This window comes from Schistocerca serialis, chromosome 10 (assembly GCF_023864345.2).
Source record: "Schistocerca serialis cubense isolate TAMUIC-IGC-003099 chromosome 10, iqSchSeri2.2, whole genome shotgun sequence".
In the NCBI taxonomy this organism is placed as follows: domain Eukaryota; kingdom Metazoa; phylum Arthropoda; class Insecta; order Orthoptera; family Acrididae; genus Schistocerca; species Schistocerca serialis.
The window spans coordinates 157,061,827-157,086,917 of NC_064647.1; the positions used below are offsets into that span (position 1 = coordinate 157,061,827).

At 45.6% G+C, this 25,091-nt stretch overlaps 1 protein-coding gene and 1 pseudogene across 1 annotated transcript in view; both read left to right on the forward strand.

Moving 5' to 3' along the window:
• The window catches only part of LOC126424992 (MD-2-related lipid-recognition protein-like), a 59,842-nt gene extending 35,105 nt beyond the window's left edge, over positions 1-24,737 (forward strand). Inside the window, exons 2-4 of the mRNA XM_050087890.1 lie at positions 10,196-10,333; positions 15,599-15,768; positions 24,556-24,737. Coding sequence (XP_049943847.1) covers positions 10,196-10,333; positions 15,599-15,768; positions 24,556-24,660 — 413 coding nt within the window. The 3' untranslated portion in view covers positions 24,661-24,737. The remainder of the gene's footprint in view (positions 1-10,195; positions 10,334-15,598; positions 15,769-24,555) is intronic.
• LOC126425644 (5S ribosomal RNA) lies at positions 23,804-23,921 on the forward strand (annotated as a pseudogene).
• Positions 24,738-25,091: the final 354 nt, after the last annotated feature.

Here is a 25,091-nt window from a genome sequence, read left to right on the forward strand (position 1 = left end):
TGTAGGCTGCAGTAGGTACTGGGAAATGAAGAAGCTTGCACAGGATAGAGCTGCATCAAACCAGTCTCAGGACTGAAGACCACAACAACAACAAGACTCAATCTACACTCAAGAGCCAAAGAAACTGGTACACCTGCCTAATATCGTCTAGGGCGCTCGAGCACTAAGTGCCGCAACACGGCAACTCTACTAATGTAGTGCTGGAGGGAATTGACACCATGAACCCTGTAGGGCTGTCCATAAATCCGTAAGACTACGAGGGGTGGAGATCTCTTTTGAACAGTACATTGTAAGGCATCCCAGATAAGCTCAATAATGTTCATGACTGGCGTGTTTAGTGGCCAGGGGAAGTGTTTAAACTCAGAAGAGTGTTCCTAGAGGCACTCTGTAGCAATTTTGGCGTGTGGGGCGTGGGATTGCCCTGCTGGAATTGCCCAAGTCCGTCGGAACGCACAGTGGATATGAATGGACGCTTACGTACGTGTCACTTATCAGAGTCTTATCTAGACATATCAAGGTTCCCATATTACTCCAGCTGTACACGCACCACACCTTTACAGAGCCTCCATCAGCTTCAACAGTCCCCTGCTGTCATGCAGGGTCCATGGATTCATGAGGTTGTCTCCATCACATCATCGTCAGCTCGATACAATTTGAAACGAGACTCGTCCAACCAGACAACATGTTTCCAGTCATCAACAGCCCAATTTCAGTTTTGACGGGCACAGACGAGGCGTAAAGCTTTCTGTCGTGCACTCATCAAGGGTACACAAGTGGGCCTTTGGCTCCGAAAGACCATATCGATGATGTTTCGTTGATTGGTTCGGACGGTGACACATGCTGATGGCCCAGAATTGAAATCTGCAGCGATCTGCGGTAGGACTGCACTTCTGACACGTTGACTGATTCCCTTCAGTCGTCGTTGGTCCCATTCATGCAGGTCCTTTTTCCGGCCGCAGGGATGTCGGAGATTTGATGTTTTACCGGATTCCCTATATTCACGGTACACCCGTGAAATGGACGTACAGGTAAATCCTCACTTCATCGCTACTTCTGAGATGCTGTGTCCCCTAGCTCGTGCGCCGACTGTAACACTACGATCAAACTCAGTTAAATCTTGATAACCTGCCTTCTAACAGCAGTAACCGATCTAACAAATGCGCCAGACAATGTTGTCTTATATAGGCGTTGCCGACCATAGCGCCATATTCTGCCTGTTCACATATCTCTGTATGAATGCGCATGCCTATACCAGTTTCTTTGGCGCTTCAGAGTACTAGGGCGTGCTGAAAAGTAAAGCCTCTGAATTTTGTATATGAAGACTCTTAAAGCTTTTTAAATAAAAGAAACATTCTACATCTTTATTCTTCTTTACGTATTTATTTCTCAATATAGTCACCCTGGCAACAAACACATTTCTCCAAACGAGGGACCAGTGTGCTGATATGTTCAGTGCAAAATGTTTGACTTTGTTGACGGATTCACAACCTCACCTCTGCTTGCACCGCTATCAAAGTGAAGTCCTCGACGGTGTTCTTTAAGTTTTGGAAACAGCTGAAAATCAGATGGGGCGCACTCGAGATCGTATGATGGATGATCGATGACAGTGAACACAAGACGTCGCAGCGCTCTTGTGTGGTCTGCATTGTCATGCAGAAGGAGAGAGAGTTTCTTTTGTGGACGAATTCTTCGAATTAGAAACTCGATTACAGCACCCTATATCTCGTGCGCCGACATAGTTGCGTCCCTCAGCCATACGAGGCCCGCGAGAAAGACAGGCCGCGGCGCGTACGTCACGAAGGTAGTCCTGAACTCGCTCGTTCGCTCTGCTCAGCAGACAAAATGTGTTTCTAAACCTGTTAACTCGCAGCTGGACGTGTACGTACTAACGAGAATTGCATCTTCCACTGGAATCTGCTATTATGAAGTCTTACTGTGTAAGTAGGCTGTTTAGGTTTTTTTATTGGTAACGCCACCTCTGTATGAAAATCACTGGCTGTGCTGTGTGCAGTCGGTGGCTGCTTTGCATTGTTGTAATACTCGCCATTGTAGTGTTGGGCAGCGGCAGCTGGATGTGAACAGCGCGTAGCGTTGCGCAGTTGGAGGTGAGCCGCCAGCAGTGGTGGATGTGGGGAGAGAGATGGCGGAGTTTTGAAATTTGTCATGAACTGCTATATTTATATATGATGATATCAAGGTAAATACATTGTTTGTTCTCTATTAATATCTTTGATTTGCTAACTATCCCTATCAGTAGTTAGTGCCTTCCATAGTTTGAATCTTTTATTTAGCTGGCAGTAGTGGCGCTCGCTGTATTGCAGTAGCTTGAGTAGCGAAGATTTTTGTGAGGTAAGTGATTTGTGAAACGTATAGGTTAATGTTAGTCAGGGCCATTCTTTTGTAGGGAATTTTGAAAGTCAGATTGCGTTGCGCTAAAAAATATTGTGTGTCAGGTTAAGCACAGTCTTGTATAATTGTTCAAAGGGGAAGTTTCAACTGATAAACAGTACTACAGCAAAATTTAATTTAAAATCAATACTCGATGTAAATGGTATAACGATTTGTTTATAGCATTTAGTATCATCTGCTTAACAGTACTTATTACATGCTGGAAGTGGTGCCTTATGCAACTGATAATTATTTTGGCATGATTTTAATTTTATTTTTCCCCAGTCCAGCCGCAACAAATTATAAATAGGCCTGTGGACTTCTCATCATTATAGGACTAATAACAGTAAGATTCCATAATAGTAGATTCCAGCAGAAGATTCAGTTTTCGTTGGTACGGACACGCCTAGTTACGAGTTACCAGGTGTAGAAACGTAGTTTGTCTGCTGATTTGAGCGAACGAGCTAGGGCAAGACTATCTTGGAACCGTACGCGCCGCGGTCTGTCTTTCTCGCAGGCCTCGGCGCCGTATCACGCACTACGACTCCTAGTCCTCTAGCGGCGGAGGGTTGCAACTTTCGTCAGCAAAGCGGGAAAGTCGACCCAGTAATACGCATAATGCCTCACCCAATATTAAGAACAGAATAAAAAATTCGGAGGATTACTGTTCAGAACGCAGTCGTAGACGCGAAATTTTTTTATAGTGTAGAAAAATTAATTTAATGACGACACCAGACCAAAACTGTTTTTTGGCGTAATTTAAAATATTCAAATGTGTGTGAATTCAAAAATGGTTCAAATGGCTCTGAGCACTATGGGACTTAACTTCTGAGGTCATCAGTCCCCTAGAACTTAGAACTACTTAAACCTAACTAACCTAAGGACATCACACACATCCATGCCCGAGGCAGGATTCGAACCTGCGACCGTAGCGGTCGCGCGGTTCCAGACTGTAGCGCCTAGAACCGCTCGGCCACTCCGGCCGGCTGTGTGTGAATTCCCAAGGGATTATACTGCTAAGGTTACCGGTCCCTAGACTTACTTAGTAAACTAACTTATCGTAAAAACAACACACACCCTTGCCCGCGGGAGGACTCGAACCTCCGGCGGGAGGGACCGCGCAATCCATGACATGACGCCTCAAACCACGCGACCACGCCGCGCGGAGTGCAATTTCGTCGAAATAGGTATTACTTAAATAATATTTACAATTTACAGAACTAAATAAATAATTAAATTTTATTCTTATTGCATGCAGTTCAGCACCATGACGGTCCTTTTATAGGGTGCAGAACAATAACCGCTAGCACTCACAGTATAAGCTGATTTTATTTAATACCAGATTGGTTTCGGTCTTGTGCTAATCTTCAGGTGGTTTACATTCAATAACGGTACATGTTTCCACCCTCAGTGTTGGAGATCGTTGTTAAGTAGAAAACAAAGGTAGTGTTATAGACCTTTTGCTGTTCCTTATCTATATACACTATTTAGGAGACAATTTGAGCAGCCGTCTTAGGTTATTTGCAGATGGGGCTGTCGTTTATCGACTAGTAAAGTTATCAGAATATCAAAACGAATTGCTAAACGATTTAGAAAAGACATATGTATGATGCGAAAACTGGCAATTGATCCTAAATAACGAAAAGTGCGAGGTCATCCACATGAGTGCTAAAAGGAATCCCTTAAACTTCGGTTACACGATAAATCAATCAAATCTAAAGGCCGTAAATTCAACTAAATGTCTAGGAATTACAATTACGAACAACTTAAAATGGAAAAAACACATAGAAAATGATGTAGGGAAGTCAAACCAAAGGCTGCGTTTTATTGGCAAAACACTTAGAGAATGTTACAGATCCACTAAAGAGAAGGCCTACACTAAGCTTGTCCGTCCTCTTTTCGAGTACTGCTGCGCGGTCTGGGATCCTTACCAGATAGGATTAACGGAGTACATCGGGAAAGTTCAAAGAAGAGCAGCACGTTTTGTATTATCGTGAAATGCGGGAGAGAGTATCGCAGACACGAAAAAGGAGTTGGGGTGGACATCATTAAAACAAAGGAGTTTTTCGTTGCGGCGGAATCTTTTCACGAAATTTCAATCACCAACCTTCTCCTCCGGATGCGAAAATATTTTGTTGACGCCGACCTTAATAGGGAGAAACGATTACCATAATAAAATAAGGGAAATCAGAGGTCGTACGGAAAGGTATAGGTGTTCGTTTTCTCCCGTGCGCTGTACGAGATTGAAATATTAGAAAATTATTGTGACTGTGGTTCGATGAACCCTCTGCCAGGAACTCAAATGTGATTTACAGAGTATCCTTGTAGATGTAGATGTGATGATTACTAAATAGACGTAACTGAAACAGCTGGAAGTTGCCCAGCGACATGTGTTGTAAAATATTATAGTAGACCCAACTATTTCCATACAGGTGTAGTATTCATGTTGTTTCCACATTATATTTGCCATATTTTTTTTACAAAAATATCTCGATTTTTTTTTACACTTCAAGCGTATATTAGACACCATGGTAATTATTGGTACTCCTGTATTATGACTTTCAGGCAGTAGTGACACTTTAGATGTTAGTAACTTCAGAACCATACGCACTCAGAAAATCCAACGTATTTACATGGGAAAACAGAGGTTATGGGCAAGCAGCGTAGCTCTAAGAATTACGGAGATGTTACGTGCTACATAATTACAGAACCACACTGTTATTTATAATGCGAGGGTCGTTCAACAAGTAATGCTCCACAGTTTTTTTAAAAAAAAGCTATTACTATACATAGACAAACGTTATTGTTGGTGCTTCACATTTGATGTTCGTTCCGTGCGCCAATGAAGTTTCGAACCGTTCTGGCAGATGGTAGAGCCGGAGCACTACATACGACTCACGTTTCGAGTAGCGTGCTGTTATTGAATTCTTGTGCACAGAATAAGAAACCTTGGTGACCATATATAGACGTTTCTGTGCAGTGTATGGCGACGCTGCAGTTGATGGGAGTACAATTGGGCGGTAGATAAAGAAAGTAACACCTCCATGATCAGCTCCACTCGGGACGTCCTGTCACAGCCACTGCTCCAGACATGCTGAATCTTGCGGATGCACCCTCTATGGGCCGCTTAAAGATTCTCTACGGGGAACAAACTTTGAAGATGACGAGAGTGTCAGTCATGCAGTGAGAACATGGCTATGCCTACAGGACAAGAGCTTTTGCCAACAGGAAATACATGTTCTTCCACAACGTTGGCGTACGACCATAGAACGTGATGGAGACTAAGTAGAAAAATAGGACATGGACAAGACATGTTGATATTTATTGTCACCAACAATAAATATGTTCTGAGAAAAAAATGTGGGGCATTACTTATTGAACGACCCTCGTACATAGAACGGTTGCTTGCAAATTATGCAATGTTAAATAATCATGGACCTTTTTTAGCTGTTTGCGAGGGTGCAATTATTTAAAGTCTTAGTTCTTAAAAATTTCCTTAAAGATATGTAGAAGTGACTTGTCTGTCAGGTTTGTTCATTGAGAATGAAGTAAGGGGAGTTGGAGCTATGGATGTAAATTTCGAACTCTTCAAGAAGATTCATTTTCTTTCCTCTATTGACAGTGGGTAGCATCTGCAGGTTGTCTTTAATGGTTGTGTATGACTGGTGATGTTCGTTCAGATCTGTTGCAAAAGTACAGGGTGTTTTTAAATGAATATCGGGGTTTTAATGCTTTATAATATTTATTATATTACACTTACAGTTATAAGTGATATGTCAAATGAAAGAGCAACTCAAACAGTTTTACCAAGAACCTTATAAATGTTCAATGTGAGCACTAATTGTCACACTGCCGGCCGCTGTGACCGAGCGGCTCTAACCGCTGCAGTCCGGAACCCCGCTGCTTCTACGGTCGCAGATTCGAATCCTGCCTCGGGCATGGATGTGTGTGCTGTCCATAGGTTAATTAGGTATAAGTAGCTCTAAGTATAGGAGACTGATGACCTTAGATGTTAAGTCCCATATGCTTAGAGCCATTTGAACCTTTTTTTCACACGGTACACATCAAGGCTATAGCCGAGTTCTTCCCAAACGTTGATAAGTGTGTCTTCAGTGATTATAGCTTCAATCCGGTTTCTTAATTCAGGGAGGTCTGCTGGTAGCGGAGGCACGTACACACGATCCTTGATGAAGCCCCAAAGGATAAAATCGCATGGCGTTACGTCGTGTTAACGTGGAGGCCACGCAAAGCAAGCCCTGCCATTGGGCCCCTTGCGGCATACCCAGTGCTTGGGTACAGTGAAGTTCAACCAATCTAGCAGATTTCGGAGGAAACATTGCGCGCTGAGCATGTGCACTGGTGCCAAGCACAACTGTTTGAGTTGCTCTTTCATTTGACATATCATTTATAACTGTATGTTTAATATATTAAATATTATAAAGCGTTAAACCTCCTATATTCATTTATAAACACACTGTAGATTTATGAAATGCCGCCTGATGATAGAGCAGAGGCCCAGAAACATGTTCGTGTTTATAGAAAAAAGGGCGGACATAGGAGGAGCATTCAATAAGTAATGCAACACCTTTTTTCGGCCAATTCCGGTTGCAGAAATGTGTTATTTGTTGTGGGGCAGCCTGGGATATTCCTGGTTCGTCCCCTAGAGTTTTGTGAAGTTCCGGTTAGTGGCGAGGCTGTACGTAGCCTTGAGAATGGTGTCTATAATGGGTGTACGGTCCAAGCAGAGACCTTGGCGAAAAACCAGAGAATCTTTATTTGCAGATGCTTGAAGAATGGACCTGGCAGTGAACAAAAGCACGGTGAGTCGTTGGGCGAGGTGTCTATGACCATCGCAACAAGGTCACGCAAACCTATCGGATCTTCCGCGTGTCGGCCGGCCACACACAACTGTGACTCCTATAGTGTTGGAACGTGCAGACACTCTCATTCGAGGTGATCGACGGATCACCGTCAGACACCTCACTGCCCAGCTGGATGTCTCTGTTGGTAGTGCTGACACACTCGTGCACCAGTTGTGGTAATCAAGCTGGGCTCCTCAGGTCCTAACAGAAGACAGTAAAGAGCAACGAAGAACTATCTGTGCGGACTTGCTTGCGGGTTGACAGTTTTTTGTCTAACATCGACAGAGATGATGAAACATCGAACCGGAAACGGCTATCCATGAAAAGAAGCCACACCTCCTCGGAAGAAAAATTTCAAAGCCGTGCTCTCAGCCGGTACAGTCAAGGTGACGGTCTTCTGGGGCTCTGAAGTGGTTATTCTGTTTCATTTCTTCCCTTATGGTGGAGCTATCAACTCTAAAGTTTATTGTGATACACTCAGGAAATTGAAGAAACGACTTGAACATGTTGGTCGACACAGAAATGCAAACTAACTTGTCCATCTCCATGACAACGCACGGCCTCACAGAAGATTGTGCACCCGAGAGGAGCTCAGAAAACTTCATTGGACTGTTTTTCCTCATCCACCCCATAGCCCGGATTCACCCGTTCTGACTGTCATGTGTTTAGCCCAGTCTACATCTACATCTACATAGATACTCCGCAAGCCACAGTAAGGTGCGTGGCGGAGGGTACCCTGTTCCACTACTTGTCATTTCCCCCCGTGTTCCACTCGCATATAGAACGAGGGAAAAACGACTGTCTGTATGCTTCAGTACGAGCTCTAGTTTCTTGTATCTTATTTTTGTGGTCCCTACACGTGATTTATGTTGGGGACAGAGGAATCGTTTGGCAGTCAGGCAGTCGGGTTCAAATGCCGGTTCTCTAAATTTTCTCAGTAGTGTTTCCCAAAAAGAAAACCCTCTTCCCTTCATGGATACCCATTTGAGTTCCTGAACCATCTCCGTAACAGTTACATTTTGTCTGAATCTACCAGTAACAAATCTAGCAGCATCCTCTCAATTGCTTCGATGTCTTCCTTTAATCCAACCTTGTACGGATCTCAGACATTTGAGAAGTACTCAAGAATACATCGCACCAGCGTCCAACATGTGGTATCTTTTACATTCTCCCAGTAAACCAAAGTCGATCTTTTGCCTTCTCTACCGCAGTTTTCAATTGTTCGTTCCACCTCATAACGCTTTGCAACGTTAAACCCAGATATTTAAACGGCTTCGCTGTGTCAAGCTGGACAATAATAATACTGTATCCGAACATTACAGGTTTGTTCTTCCTACTCATCCGCGTTAACTTACATTTCTCCACATTTAGGGATAGCTGCCACTCATCACACCAACTGGAAATTTTGTCTATATCTCTGCAGTCACTCAACTTCGACAGCTTACCGCACACCACGGCATCATCAGCAATCAATCTCAGACTGCTGCCCACCCTGTCTGCCAAATCATTTATGTATTTACAGAACAACAGCTGTCCTACCAAACTTCTCTGGGGCACTCCTGACGACATCCTTGTGTCTGATGAACACTCCACAGGATCCGCGTTAACTTACATTTTTCCACATTTAGGGATAGCTGCCATTCATCGCACCAACTGGAAATTTTGTCTATCTCCCTGCAGTCACTCAACTTCGACAGGTTACCGCACACCGCGGCATCATCAGCAATCAATCTCAGACTGCTGTCCACCCTGTCTGCCAAATCATTTATGTATTTACAGAACAACAGCTGTCCTACCAAACTTCTCTGGGGCACTCCTGACGACATCCTTGTGTCTGATGAACACTCCACAGGATCCGTGTTAACTTACATTTTTCCACATTTAGGGATAGCTGCCATTCATCGCACCAACTGGAAATTTTGTCTATCTCCCTGCAGTCACTCAACTTCGACAGGTTACTGTAGTGACGTAACAAGACTGTTACGCCACTTGAGGTAGCCAATTGAAAGAAAGGCACGCGTACACACACGCCGACTGGCGTCAATTCTGGAACAGGATAACTATTGAATGGTAGCAAGAAAAGTACGTAGCTGCTTTATACTTAACTTTTATTATGTGATGAATACAGCGTTCTTCTTGAGACATTTATACTATAACTCTCAAAGTAGGTAAGGGTAATGGCGCCTTGCTAGGTCGTAGCCATGGACTTAGCAGAAGGCTATTCTAACTGTCTCTCGGCAAATGAGAGGAAGGCTTCGTCCGTATGGTCGCTAGCAATGTCCTCGTACAACTGGGGCGAGTGCTTGTTCGTATCACGAGACCTGCCTTGTGGTGGCGCTAGGTCTGCGATCACACAGTGGCGACACGCGGGTCTGACATGTACTAAATGGACCGCGGCCGATTTAATATGCCACCTAGCAAGTGTGGTGTCTGGCGGTGACACCACAGTTACCGCACACCACGGCATCATCAGCAATCAATCTCAGACTGCTGCCAACCCTGTCTGCCAAATCATTTATGCATATAGACAACAACAGTTGTCCTATCAAACTTCCCTAGGGCACTCCTGAGGACACTCTTGTCTCTGATGAACACTTCACAGGAAGCAATATGTGAACGATGTGGAGGTTATTGATGCAGCAAGACGTTAGCTCCGATGTCGAACATTAGTCTGGTACTGTGTGGGCATACAGGCCCTGGCAATAAGGTGTCGTAATGCCGTCGCAATGAACGGATATTATGTTGAATAACATGGTTTTGTAGCTAAAAAGTTGAAGAATAATACAGTGTACTGGAATCATGAATAAAACCAACCTGCTTTCAGAAAAAAAGTGTTGTATTACTTATTGAACGCCCCTCATAACGCCCAGTAATTCTTAGTCCTAGTAGTGTTTGCTCCTACAGCCAGGTACACGTGATTTACCCTTTGGCTCTTCTTGTTGCAGAAATGGACGGTGCTGTGGTGAGCCGCAACTGTTCGGTGCACGCCGTGCGCGTGCACCCCTGTGTTGAGGCGGCGTACGGGCAGCCCTGCAAGATCAGGAAGGGCCAAGCGGCCGGCATCTCCTTCTCCTACACGCCAGGTCAGTGGACAACCGGCCATGCCTGGCGCGCACATGTCGTTCGTCGTCGTCGTCGCCGTCGTCGTCGTCGTTGTTGGTGGTGGTGGTTGTGCTGCTGTCAGTGGAAGGGCACCAACGGCAGTACCATATCATCCACCAGTTTGGAGCCTCCAGAGACAGAGTAGATCCCACGGCCAGTAAAATATTAGATTTATGGTCGCCTTGCAGTAGACGATTGTAGGCACGTGGCTGAATCACATGCTCTTCACTCGGCTGCAGTTTTCTGACTGCAAACTAATGTCGTGTGAATACACCAGAGGTGTACAGGGTGACTTTTTCCACCATGTACAAACTGTAGGGAGTGATCGATGTGATGATACTGAACAAAAAAGATCTAATGAACTTATGTCTGGAAATGCATGGAGACCATGCTATGGACCATTTATTCAATCATACTGAGCAACGTGGCGCAGTGCTTAGCACACTAGACTAGCATTTGGGAGGAGGATGGTTCAACCACCGTCCAGCCATTCTGATTTAGGTTTTCCGTGATTTCTCTAAATCTCTACAGGCAAATGCTGGGATGGTTCCTCTGGAAGGGCACAGCCGACTTCCTTCCCCATCCTTCCGTAATTCGATGGGTCCAATGACGTCACTGTTTGTCCCTTCCCCCCAAATCAACCAACCAACCAATATTCAGTCATACATTGTTACAGAGACTGTGGTCTAATGCGCACTGTACCGTGCAGCCACAGTTATAGTATGTGTTGGTTTCCATGTGCCTCAACACATGCGTGCAGGCGCTGTAGCACTTTCTGTCTCACACATTCATATCGCCCAGGCTGCATCTGAACAGTGTCAAAGGCAGCATGAACATGCTGCTCCAGTGTCTCTACATCTGAAATGGGCTCTGCATACACGATAGTTTTGAGATGGCCAGAAATCAAACAGGTTGAGATCTGTTTAACAAACAGGCCATGCAACTGGACCCCCTCGTCCAATCCATCAACGAGGGAAGACACGATTGACATGTGTCCGGACATTATCGGGGAAGTGGAATGGAACACCATCATGTAGAAGCCACATAACCCGTCGAATCATCAATGGCACTTTTTCCAGCATGGAGGCAAGAAACGACAGTAGTTCCGCTCTGTTAGGCGACTTAGAAGGAAGACTGGTTCCGGGAGACAGTCGCCAATTATCCTGGCCCATACATTCTGGCTGCACCAATACTCATGATTCGCTATCACCATACCACGAGGGATCTGTATAGTAACCCACAGACGACTGTTATAAAAACTGAAGGTACAACTCCGCATAAAGGTGGCCTCATCTGTGAATAGGATGGCTACCACAAACTCCAGAATCGTAGTTGCCTGGCGAAGAAACCAGTGAAAAAACTGCTCCCGATGTGGAAAGTCTATTGCTAGTAAGCCCTACACTAACTGTAAGTCACAAGAGTAAAAACAATTGTCATGGAGAATGTTCTGCACTGTCGTCTGGCTTACCCTGTACTGCCAGGCCAACTGCCTGGTACTGACACGGCAGTCGCCTACCACAGTGTTGATCACATTTTCCTCCAAGTCTGGTGTCTGAACATTTCGGGTACGTCTTTCATAATTTACTGCTTCCTGAAACGGTCTTGTCTCAGACAAACTGTCGGCCGCTGTGGCCGCGCGGTTCTAGGCGCTTCAGTCTGGAACCGCGCGCCTGCTACGGTCGCAGGTACGAATCCTGCCTCGGTTATGGTTGTGTGTGATGTCCTTAGGTTAGCTAGGTTTAAGTAGTTTCTAAGTCAAGGGGATGATGACCTCAGATGTCCCATAGTGCTTAGAGCCATTTGAATCATTTGAACCAGACAAACGGCGAAACACTGTTGCAATCATTGAGTACTGTGATTGTTATTGGCGGAGATAGATCTCCTCATACAACGTTGCTGCATGCTGCTCGTTGTCATTTGCCTATCTGTAAGTTAACACCCCCAAGCTCTCGATTCGAATACGGAACCATTGTGTACAACGCTGTATCACATCCACTATAACGTGACTTAGCAAGAGAAGTGAATAGGACACAACATTACCAATTATTATGGCAGCAGAGGGCGCACCTGCCTAATATCCTGTAGGGCCCCCGCAAGCAAGCAGAAGTGGCGCAACACGACGTGGCTCTGACTCAAATAATGTCTGAAGTAGTGCTGGAGGGAACTGACACCATGAATCCTGCAGGGCTATCCATAAATCCGTAAGAGTATGAGTGGGTGAGACCTCTTCTGAACAGCATGTTGCAAGGCATCCCACATATGCTCAATAATGTTCATGTCTGGTGAGTTTAGAGGTCAGTGGAAGTGTTTAAACTCAGAAGAGTGTTCCTGGAGCCACCATTCGTAACAATTCTGGACATGTGGGGTGTCGCATTGTCGTGCTGGAATGGCCAAAGTCCATAGGAATGCCCAATGGACATGAAAGGGTGCAGGTGATCAGACAGGATGGTTACATACGTGTGACCCGTGAAATTTGTAATTAGACATATCAGGAGTCCCATATCGACCCACACCATTGCAGAGCCTCCACCAGCTTGAACAATTTGCTGCTGACATGCAGGGTCCATGGATTAATGAAGTTGTCTCCATACCCGTACACGTCCATCTGTACAATTCGAAATGAGACTCGTCCACCAGGTAGTATGTTTCCAGTCATCAACAGTCCAGTGACGGTGTCGACAGGCCCAAGCGAGGCGTAAAGCATTGTGTCACCCAGTCATTGAGGGTACACGAGACGGCCTTCGGCTCCGAAAACCCATATCGATGATGTTTCGTTGAATGGTTCGCACGCTGACACTTGTTGATGGCCCAGCATTGAAATCAGCATCAATTTGTGGAAGGGTTGCACATCTGTCACGTTGAACGATTCTCTTCAGTCGTCGTTGGTCCAATTCTTAGATGATCTTTATCCTACCGCAGTGATGTCGGAGATTTGATGTTTTACCAGACTCCTGATATTCACAGTACACTCGCGAAATGGACGTACGGGAAAATCCCCACTCCATCGCTACCTCGGAGATGCTGTGTCCTATCGCTCGTGCGACGACTATAACATCACTTTCAAACTCAGTTAAAACTTGATAACCTGCCATTGTAGCATCAGTAACCGATGTAACAACTGTCGCCAGACCCTTGTTGTCTTATAAAGGCCGCTGCCGTCCGCTGCGCCGTATTCTGCCTGTTGATGGTTGGTTGGTTGGCTGGTTTGGGGAAGGAGACCAGACAGCGTGGTCATCGGTCTCATCGGATTAGGGAAGGATGGGGAAGGAAGTCGGCCGTGCCCTTTCAGAGGAACCATCCCGGCATTTGCCTGGAGTGATTTAGGGAAATCACGGAAAACCTAAATCAAGTTGGGCGGACGCGAGATTGAACCGTCGTCGTTCCGAATGCGAGTCCAGTGTCTAACCACTGCGCCGTCTCGCTCGGTCTGCCTGTTGACATATGTCTGTATTCGAGTACGCTTCTTTATACCAGTTTCTTGGCTCTTCAGTGTCAGTTTGTCTGTGAACCGCTAAACTCCGAAACAACTGGACAAATTTTCGTAGGATTTTCGCAGGTAACTTGATCATGGATTGGGGCAATGTATAGGCTATACAGATATATGTAAACAGGCAGATTACGACGCTGCGATCGGCAACGCCTATATAAGACAAAAAGTGTCTGGTGCAGTTCTTACATCGGTTACTGCTGCTACGATGGCTCGTTATCAAGGTTTAAATGAGTTTGAACGTGGTGTTATTGTCGTCGTACGAGCGATGGGACACATCCTCTCTGAGGTAGCGATTTTCCCGTACGACCATTTCACGGGTTTACTGTGAATATCAGCAATCCTGTAAAATATCAAGTCTCCGATATCGCTGAGGGTGGAGAAAGATCCTGCAAGAACGGGACAAACGACGACTGATGAGAATCGTTCAACGTGACAGAAGTGCAAAGCTTCTGTAAAGTGCTGCAGATTTCAACGTTGGCCCATCAACAAGTGTCAGCGTGCGAACCATTCAACGATACATCATCGATATAGGCTTTTGGAGCCGAAGGCCCACTCGTGTGCTACAGAGTTGCTCCAGGAACACTCTTCTGAGTTTAAACCAAACTCTCCTGACATGAACATCTGGGATGCCTTGCAATGTGCTGTTCAGAAGCGATCTCCACCCCCTCGGACTCTCACGGATTTATGGTCACGGCTGCAGGATTCATGGTGTGAATTCCCTTCGGCACTACTTCATTTCTGTTGTTGCATATTGAATTCCCTTCTCAGCCACTGCGAGCATTAATAAAGGCCCACTGGCAGCGTTAATAAAGGGTAGTAAAGGTCTTTTTTTTTCCTCCATTGTTGTAGCTTTGGACATAAAATTGTAATGGATTATTTATGACGAATTTCATTACGGAATATGTGTGTTGTGACGGTGCAGCTAAAATGCCTAACTGCTTCAAGAACTACGTATATGACGACCGAGGGTGAGTACCAGAGATTACTGAACGAAAATATGTCAGGAGGTTGATTCGTTTGTTTCCAGAGCTAGCAATTATATGAAGAGCAAAAGTAGCCAAACTGAATTGTTTGAGAAGATCAGTAATACGCTTCTTCCATTTTAAGTTTTCATTAATGTGTACCCCCAAAAATTTTGAACATTCAACCCTATTTACTGACTCCTTTTTATGTGATGTGCTTGATGTGAATCTCTCTGTTCACAGAACTGAATACAGCGTGTTTTCGCAGAATTAAGGGAGAGTCCATTTTCAGAGAGCTACTTAATAATTCTTAGGATAATATCATTTATCAGCTCTTCTATTCTTTTCTCTCTAATTTGATTATAAGACTAGTACTGTCTGCTAAAAGCACCAATTTTGCTAGTTCAATGTTAAGTGGAAATTCTAATTAGTGGACCTAAAACTGAACCCTATGGACTCTCATTATAATTTTTTTTCCTTGGCCACTAAAATTTCATAGCTTCCTAGCATTGTTTGAATAATTGGGTGCAACTTTTTGTATTCTGTTTGTTATGTATGATTTAAAACAGTTATGTGTAAAGCTATCGATTTCATAAAGTTTAAGCTTTTCTAAGAGAGTAACATGATCTTCACAATCAAACACGTTGGAAAGCTCACAGAAAGTGCCACGGGCTATATTTTATTAATTATGGCTTGTACTATTTTGCGGGTATTATTAACTGCGTATTGTGATGTAACTGATATGTTCTGTTTATTTGACTTGTCAGTACATCCAGGGTGTGTTTTGGTTGCAGACGAGAGTGCGGAGCAAGTGAAAGCAGTGGCCTACTGGCACGGCAACATGGGTGACGTGGCCTTCCAGGGCATGGACACAGACGGCTGCCACTTCACCAGCTGCCCATTGACTGCCGGCGCCCGGGCCAACTACTCGTACGACCTGCAGATCAGCAGAAAGTTCCCCTCCGTGAGTACCTAGCCTTGGACCTTTTCCTTTCTCTCCCTAAAATGTGTAGTGACCGTTCTGGAGACCTAACAACTCCTCTATAGGAATCGATATGGCTTCAGCAATCACAAATGCTGTGAAACCCAGCTTGCTCTGTTCATCCATGAATCCAGAAAGCATAGGTTGTGGACCTAAGGTTGACACCTGGTTCTTGACTTCCTGACAGGAATACTCCATCTCCTGGTAAACATCAAACACACATCAACGAAAGTTTTGTATCACTGCGATAGGCTGTGCAGATGTGTAACCATTGCAACTGTTTCTGTACCAGTAGGAATGCCACCACTGACGTTGTCTGTAAACACATGCACAGTTACAATGAGCGCTACGTAGGGGTAGAACGTCCCACTCGAATGGACTGCAGCATTCCAGTTGAATCTAAAGCACTAGTATGGACCTATTAGAGTCGTTTGTGGAACGGACAGTCGCAACCAATGATCAGGCCTGGATAATCACATAATGCGTATAAGGGTTCTCAAACATAAAATTTGACCGTTGTATGCACTGGAGTTTAAGTGAAGTGGTGCAGACATGGAATCGGTTCCAACTGACAGGTAGTGTTGAGGACTTACCTCGCACAGACCGTCCGCGTTATACAGATGCGCAGGATTATCGGTATCTACAATTTTTTAGTTAGAGTACACGTGCTCCAGAACTGAATTCGGCCTTCGAAGAGACTACAGGAGGTCGTGTATCATATTACACTGACAACTTTATTGATGCAAATTTTGCATTCTGGACGATCATGAGGAGGAAAATGTCGTACACCACAACACCATAGTTACAGATGGGCAAGAAATCATGCCGAATGAATGCCCCAGGATTGGCGTAAGGTGCTTATGGACGAAACTCGGGTTGGATTGTCTCCTGACAATCGTAGCCAGTTGGAGCCAATTCTGTAATGTTGGTCGTCTCCAGCATTGTATCCCACATGTACAAAAGGTGGTGGTGAGTATTGTTCTGGGTTGGCATTATATGGTGTCACCATACGCCCCTCATGGTTGGTGAAGGAAATCCCGCTGCTCTGCAGTACGTATACGAGATTTGGTGACAATTTCACCTTGACAGATAGTGTGCTGTTCTCGTTTACACGTTTATTCAGCATGCTAGGGTCGCCAGAATAGAGTGGCCTGCCTGTTAGTTGGACATGAACCCAATCGAACACGTGTGGAATGATTGGAACAAGCTGTTTCAAGACGTCGACAACGACAACTACCAAATACTCTGCGCGGCTTGCACAGAATCGCCATTGTTGAGTGGGATAGTTTGGACCTGGGCTGGCTTGTTGATCTCATTGATGGTACACCACGATGGGTTCAAGCCTGCATCGGAGCGGGTGATGTTCAAGAGTTCAAAAATGGTCAAATGTGTGTGAATTCCTAAGGGACCAAACCGCTGATGTCTTCGGTCCCTAGACTTACACACTACTTTAATTTAACGGTAAAGACAACACACACACCCATGCCCAAGGGAGGACTTGAACCTCCGGCGGGAGTGGTCGCACGATTCATGCATGGCGCCTCTAACCAGGCGGGCACAACGCGCGGCGATGTTCAGAAGTGCCGAGAATAATCACCCATGAGAAGTAGACGATTTTGTTGTTACAGCTTTTCTTTATTCTTTTTTTAGTGATCTCATGCATCAGACCAATTTGGTTTTCTCCGCAATGAATTTCGAAATAAATTGGTGATGTAAACCTTTTATTTATGTGGTTACAAGCATACGGATTAGCCTAACAATTATTCAGTTGAATGAAAGACCTACTAGCAGACTGAGTATTTTGAATGAAATTTCAGATATTTGACTGTATGTTTAATAGTCATTTGTTTCACATTATCACCATTATAGCTTCGTAGTCATTGCCAAGGTTAAAGGTGAAGTGAGAATCAATAAACAATACAGATCACACACTGCAGAGCATAATGTAAAGAACATAAAACTGATTACATATTAAGTAGCGTTTCTGACACATCATAAAATGTCTGAGATGCCTGACTGACACGTCATCGTCAAAACCTTACAACATACACTGCAGCGCCAAAGTAAGTGGTATAGCCATGCGTATTCAAATAGAGAGATACGTAAACAGGCATAGTCATTGCCAAGGTTAAAGGTGAAGTGAGAATCAATAAGCAATACATATCATACATTGCAGAGCATAATGTAAAGAACATAAAACTCATTACACTGCGGTCGTCAATGTGTATATAAGACAACAAGTGTCTGGTGCTGTTGTTTGATCAGTTAGCGATGAAGTGGGTATTTTCCCATACGATCTTTTCATGAGTGTACCGTAAATATCAGAAAACCGGTAAAATATTGCTGCGGCCCGAAAAACGACGTCTGAAGAGAATCGTTTAACGTGACAGACGTGCAGCACTTCCGCAAATTGCTGCAGATTTTAGTGCTGGGCCATCAACAAGTGTCGGCGTGCGAACCATTCAACGAAACATCATCGATATGGGCTTTCGGAGCTGAAGGCCCACTCGTGTACCCTCGATGACTGTATGACACAAAGTCAGTCAACACCGAAATTGGACTGTTGATGACTGGAAACATGTTGCCTGGTCGGACGAGTCTCTTTTCAATTTACATCGAGCAGATGGACGTGTATGGATATGGAGACACCCACATGAATCCATGAACCCTCCATGTCAATAGGGGACTGCTCAAGCTGGTGGAGGCTCTGTACTGGTGTAGGGCGTGTGCAGCTGGAGTGATATGGGGCCCCTGATACGTCTAGATGGGACGACAGGTGACACGTACGTTAAGTATCTTGTCTGATCACCTGCATCCATTCATGTACATCGTGCATTCCGACGCACGTGGGCAATTCCAACAGGATAATGCGACACCCCACACGTTCAGAATTGCCACAGAGTGGTTCCACGAACACTCTTTGTTGTAACCGCGACCGCAACGGTCGCAGGGTTGCCGAGAACGAGCGCAGCAGGACCAAACGGGAGCGTCCCGCGAACAAACGAACGGGAAAGGACAGACACGAACAACGACGGACGACCGAGCGAGACCTTACGACGACAACACGCAAGAAGCAACGGGGTGACAAGAGACAACCAACTGAATCCACAACGTCCACTAGTACTGTAAACACGCTGTCTGTTGCCGAGATGATAGACTCCGCGAATTTCAGACTGCCTGGCTGAGCGAGAGGCAGGCGCTTATATACAGGATACGGTACGTCGCTATTGACTGCTGGAACCACGTGCTCCACCGTGGCATTCTCACGTTACACGCGAGCCAGGAAGGTGTGCAGCCACGGCTTACAGTGTGACGGTTGTAGAGAGTGGCAATCGAGGTCCATGCCGTCTGGCGCGGATTCAAAACCCGTGGTGTTCGGTACCAGACTATTCTGAGTTTGAACACTTCTGCCGGCCACAAATCTCCCAAGACATGAACATTATTGAGCATATCTAGGATGCCTTGCAACATGCTGTTCAGAACAGATCTCCACCCCCTTTTACTCTTTATGGACAGCCATGCAGGATTCGTGGTGTCAATTCCCTCCAGCACTACTTCAGATATTAGTTGGGTCCACGCCACGTCGTGTTGCGGCACTTCTGCGTGCTCGCGGGGCCTCTACACGATATTAGACACGTGTACCAGTTTCTTAGGCTCTTCTGTGTATATCTGCTCATAACTTTTGGTCTCATTACAGGATACGTTTACAATCACAGATCTTAAGGATGAAAGTGACTTTCGCATGGTGTGTCACTGGCAAGATAACTCGATCAATCTTGGACCATACACAGAAAGAACTGCTACAGTATATTACAGATGATGACAAGAAATACGCAATGAGACGGACAGAAATGACACTTTTTTTCAAAGAAAATAATTACACTGAAGTGACCGCAATTCATGGTGGTCCCTGGACATTACAAAAGGCGGGGGTGCCGGGATTGCCGCCGACGGCTCTGCAGTGTGCTGCCATACTCTCCACAAGGTCGGTAGGGAGCTGTTGTGGTGGAACTTCCCATCCATCCACCAGCACGGTTGACAACTGCTGGATGGTCCTCAGTCCATTTGGACGTGCCACAGTATGTCTCCTCAACGCATCTCACACGTGTTTGCTGGGATTTAAGTTGGGATATGGACAGGCCAGTCCTTTCACCCTCTCATTCTAAAAGGTCCTCCGCCTGCTGCTTTTCGATGTGGACACGCATTGTCCTCCATAAAAAGGAAGCCAGGGCTGAAGGCAAAACAAGGGGAAGGAGTACGGCATTGCAGTAATGCTGACCATTGAGTGTACTATGTTCAATGATGTGAGGGTCAGTACACCAACGCTTGATTATGACTCCCCAGACCACAATACTCGACCACCAAAACAATCATGTCCGACAATGTTCTGGGTGCGCCACATATTCCCACCTCTCGTCACATGAGTTTACGACCTGAATCACTACTGGGCTCATCTCAGAAGAGCACGCGATCCCACTCCCCGTTCGACCAGTTGCTATGTTCTTGGCACCATTGCAACTGGCGCTGCCAATGTGTGGGTGTCAGCAAACCATGGCGTACTGTTCTTCAGGCAACCTTGCCTGTCGCACAGTGTAGTGGCCATCTGCTGCCATAGGTAACTGCAGCTTCCAGTTTCCTGCTGGTAGTTCCTTGTGTGGAGTCATCCAGGTGTTTCCTCTGGGCCACGTTGTGATGAAGAACTCCACGACAGTGCACCGTAACTGCTCGCTGCTTGACACACTTTATTTTTTCCCATTCCTTCAACTGCTTTGTGTTGGGGGCTAGTTCCATTTGGCATTATAGTGACGCTCACCTCACGTCATGTGATGTCCAGGATTCTGTGCATGACAGGTAGACATCTGGCAACAGGCTCCTGCACTTTCAGTAATTTACACCGAGTAGTTAAATGCATTATATTACTTTATCTAGCTCATCGTTAACTTTTGCTCAACAGTAGAAAATACGGTTGAGATTTTACCCATAAATACTTTGACGTACTGTGCTGTGTATATGAGACCCAATACAGTGCTGTGACACACATCCACCATGCCCGCACGTCAGCTGACATTAACATTTGCCACATCTACTTCAGAGATAGCTACAAAGCAGCATCACTGTGTGACCTGTTTAATTTTTGGAGTGACAGTGTCATTACCAGGAAGGGGAACTGGATTATTTATTTTGCTTGGTGTTCGACGTATTCTTATAACACGTAAACATATCAGCCTCTTACAAATACACAATCCAGCAAGCCCAAATCAAACTATAAATACAGCCATTCTCAGACACGAAACAAATCGTCATCTCCTGTACTGTTTTGCATCTCCTCGGTTCCGAGAGTTACGGAAGGTGTACAAAAAACTGCAATAGAGATCAACATAAATATAATTTCCGCCCTTTTTATTGCTCATGAAAGCCACATATTGCATGCTGTACCACTATACAGCGAGACCTTCAGAGGTGGTGGTCCAGACTGCTGTACACACCGGTACCTCTAATACCCAGTAGTACGTCCTTTTGCATTCATGCATGCCTGTATTCGTCGTGGCATAGCATCCACAAGTTCATCAAGGCACTGTTGGTCCAGATTGTCCCATTCCTCAACGGAGATCCAGCGTAGATGTCTCAGAGTTGTTGGTGGTTCACGTCGTCCATAAAGAGCCCTTTTCAGTCTATCCCAGGCATGTTCGATAGCGATCATGTCTGAAGAACATGCTGGACACTCTAGTCGAGCGATGTCGTTATCCTGGAGGAAGCCATTCATAAGACATGCACGATGGGTGCGCGAATTGTCGTCCATGAAGACGAATGCCTCGCCAATATGCTGCCGATATGGTTGCACTATCGGTCGGAGGCTGGCATTCACGTATCGTACAGCCGTTACGGTGCCTTCCATGACCACCAGCGGCATACTTCGGCCCCACATAATGCCACCCCAAAACAGCGTTCCCTTGCTGCACTCGCTGGCTAGTGTGTCTAAGGCGTTCAGCCTGACCGAGTTGCCTCCAAGCACGTCTCCGACGATTCTCTGGTTGAAGGCATATGCGACACTCATCGGTAAAGAGAACGTGATGCCAATCCTGAGCGGTCCATTCGGCATGTTGTTGGGCCGATCTGTACCGCGCTGCTTGGTGTCGTGGTTGCAAAGATGAACCTCGCCATGGACGTCGGGAGTGAAGTTGCGCATCATGCAGCCTATTGCGCACAGTTTGAGTCGTAACACGACGTCCTGTGGCTGCATGAAAAGCATTATTCAACATCGAGGCGTTGCTGTCAGGGTTCCTCCGAGCCATAATCCGTAGGTAGCGGTCATCCACTGTAGTAGTAGCCCTTGGGCGACCTGAGCGAGGTATGTCGTCAACAGTTCCTGTCTCTCTTATCTCCTCCATGTCCGAACAACATCGCTTTGGATCACTCCGAGACGCCTGGACACTTCCCTTGTTGAGAGGACTTCCTGGCACAAAGTAACAATGCGGACGCAATCGAACCGCGGTATTGACCGTCTAGGCATGGTTGAACTACAGACAACACGAGCCGTGTACCTCCTTCCTGGTGGAATGACTGGAACTGATCGGCTGTTGGACCCCCTCCGTCTAATAAGCGCTGCTCATGCATGGTTGTTTACGTCTTTGAGTGGGTTTAGTAACGTCTGTGAACAGCCAGAGGGACTGTCTCTGTGACACAGTATCCACAGTCAACGTCATCTTCAAGAGTTCTGGGAACAGGGATGATGCAAAATCTTTTTTGATGTGTGTAGATGCATGCAATCCAGAAAATCAAAACCAAAGTGTAGATTTAGCCATTCTGAAATACGAAACAAATAGTGATCCCAAAAACTGTCTATATAGATGTCATTGTGTAAAACTGTAATCCATTCGCACCTGTTAACTTACATAAAAAGGATGGGACATGTACAAAAGTTGGACCAAAATATGAAAACACCGCGGAAATTGAATGCTTGAACATAAATGCAGATGCTAGCCCAGCCTACAGGTTGTGACGTCGTAACTGACCACAAACAGTACCTACGCAATGTGCTCTCTACATTGCAAGTGTGAGTCGTGAACAGAACAGTGTTCTGTGTAGCTGTGAGTGCATTATAGCGGAGCTAAGTGAATTCGACCGTGGGCACATTGTTGATGCTCGTACAGCGTTTCAAGAGGTCCCACATTGAAGATTTATATCACATACAGGGAAAGCAGTTACAACGCGGACGAAAGTGTATGGGGTGTGACCAAGACAGTTGGCCGTTGAAGAGGACTGTGACGAAAATAAGAAGACGACAGAAGCCTTTGCAGAACTGATTGTCGCACTCACGAAATCTGTCAGCACCAAAACAACACGAAGGGAGCACCATAAGGGCAGAGCGAGCTGATATATCAAAACCACTTGTCTTTGATGCAAACGCCCGTAACAGGAAACAGTTGTGCCAAAGCCACAAAGCCCAGACTGTGGAGCAATGGAAAAAAGTCATTTGGTTGGATGAGTCTTGTTTCACACCGTTTCCAGTTCTGGCTGAGTTTACGTCTGGCGTAAGCTGGGCCAAGCCGGCGGTACAGACTGCTTGCTGCCAAGAGTGAAACATGATGGCGATTCTGTGAAGATTCTGGCAGCCTTATCGCAGTATACTGAGGGCCCCATTGTTGCTCTGGAGGGTCGCATTACTGCCTAGGATTACTTGACCATTTTGGCTGGTAAGGTCCATCCCATGGTTCAATGTTTGTTCCTCATTGGTGATACTGTGTTCTGAGATGATAGGGCCCCTGTTAACACATCCCGCATCTTCCAAGACTAGTTCTGTGGGCACTTTGATGAAATTTCACCCCAATGTTGCTCTGGAGGGTCGCATTACTGCCTAGGATTACTTGACCACTTTGGCTGGTAAGGTCCATCCCATGGTGCAATGTTTGTTCCCCATTGTTGATACTGTGTTCTAAGATGATGGGGCCCCTGTTTACACATCTCACATTTTCCAGGACACTTCGATGAAATTTCGTGTCTCCCTATCCACCATTTTGGCAATGGCATTGCCGCAGTGGATACACCGGTTCGCGTCAGATCACCGAAGTTAAGCGCTGTTGGGCGTGGCCGGCACTGGGATGGGTGACCGTCTGGGCCGCCATGCGCTGTTGCCATTTTTCTGGGTGCACTCAGCCTCGTGTTGCCAATTGAGGAGCTACTCGACCGAATACTAGCGGCTCCAGTCACAGATAGCCATCATAACGACCGGGAGAGCGGTGTGCTGACCACACGCCCCTCCTAGCCGCATCCTGAGGATGATACGGCGATCGGATGGTCCCGATGGGCCACTTGTGGCCTGAAGACGGAGTGCTAGCCACCATTTGGATGAAAATTCCCGTCTCCCTATCAACCACAATCAACAGGTCTCAATAATATTGAGTCTTCGTTGTCTACTTTTGGGAGAATGTGTTGGTCACCATCCATCTCCATCATAGTTACCTGAACTTGTCACTATTTTGCAGCAAGAATGGTATAAGATTCACTAGAAACTCACACAAGACCTGCATTTATCCATTCAGAGACGACTGAGTGCTGTTTGAATGCCAACAGTTTTCCCAGCATGATAATGTGTTGTTGTGTTTGTGGTCTTCCATATTTATGTCCCACCCCTGTATGCGGCATCATCAAACAAAACCGGCTGTTCTTCGGATCATGTTTTATATTTCACAAAGACACAAGTAATTTTTATCTCAAGCTGCTCTTCCAGTCTAACATTTTCGTAATTATATATTTTTTGTCCTTTTACAGAGAGAGTACAGCGTGATGTGGAAGTTGTGGAACAAGGGCGAGCCCATCAAGTTCGAGTGCTGCTTCATCGTCAGGATAAAGATCCTGGGCGTGGGCAAAAACTGATAGCATCGTGACGTCATCTGACTTGTGATCCAGTAGCAGGAGGCTGGCGACTTCTAACACTGTGTCATTCCTCAGTTCTGGCATTAAAATCTCTTTCCGAATCATCTCCGCTGTGGAATTATTGCATCCCTTATCACCTTTGTGTGTTGATTGGCGACTCCATGTTGTCTTGTGCACTACGACCAGATAACAGGTATACTTGAAAAAAGAGATAGCATTGGTCGTATATTTTTTACTATTGCAAAATCGATTTTCTGTCACTGAGTGACCATCTTCAGTGCTATATTGTACACTCCTGGAAATTGAAATAAGAACACCGTGAATTCATTGTCCCAGGAAGGGGAAACTTTATTGACACATTCCTGGGGTCAGATACATCACATGATCACACTGACAGAACCACAGGCACATAGACACAGGCAACAGAGCAT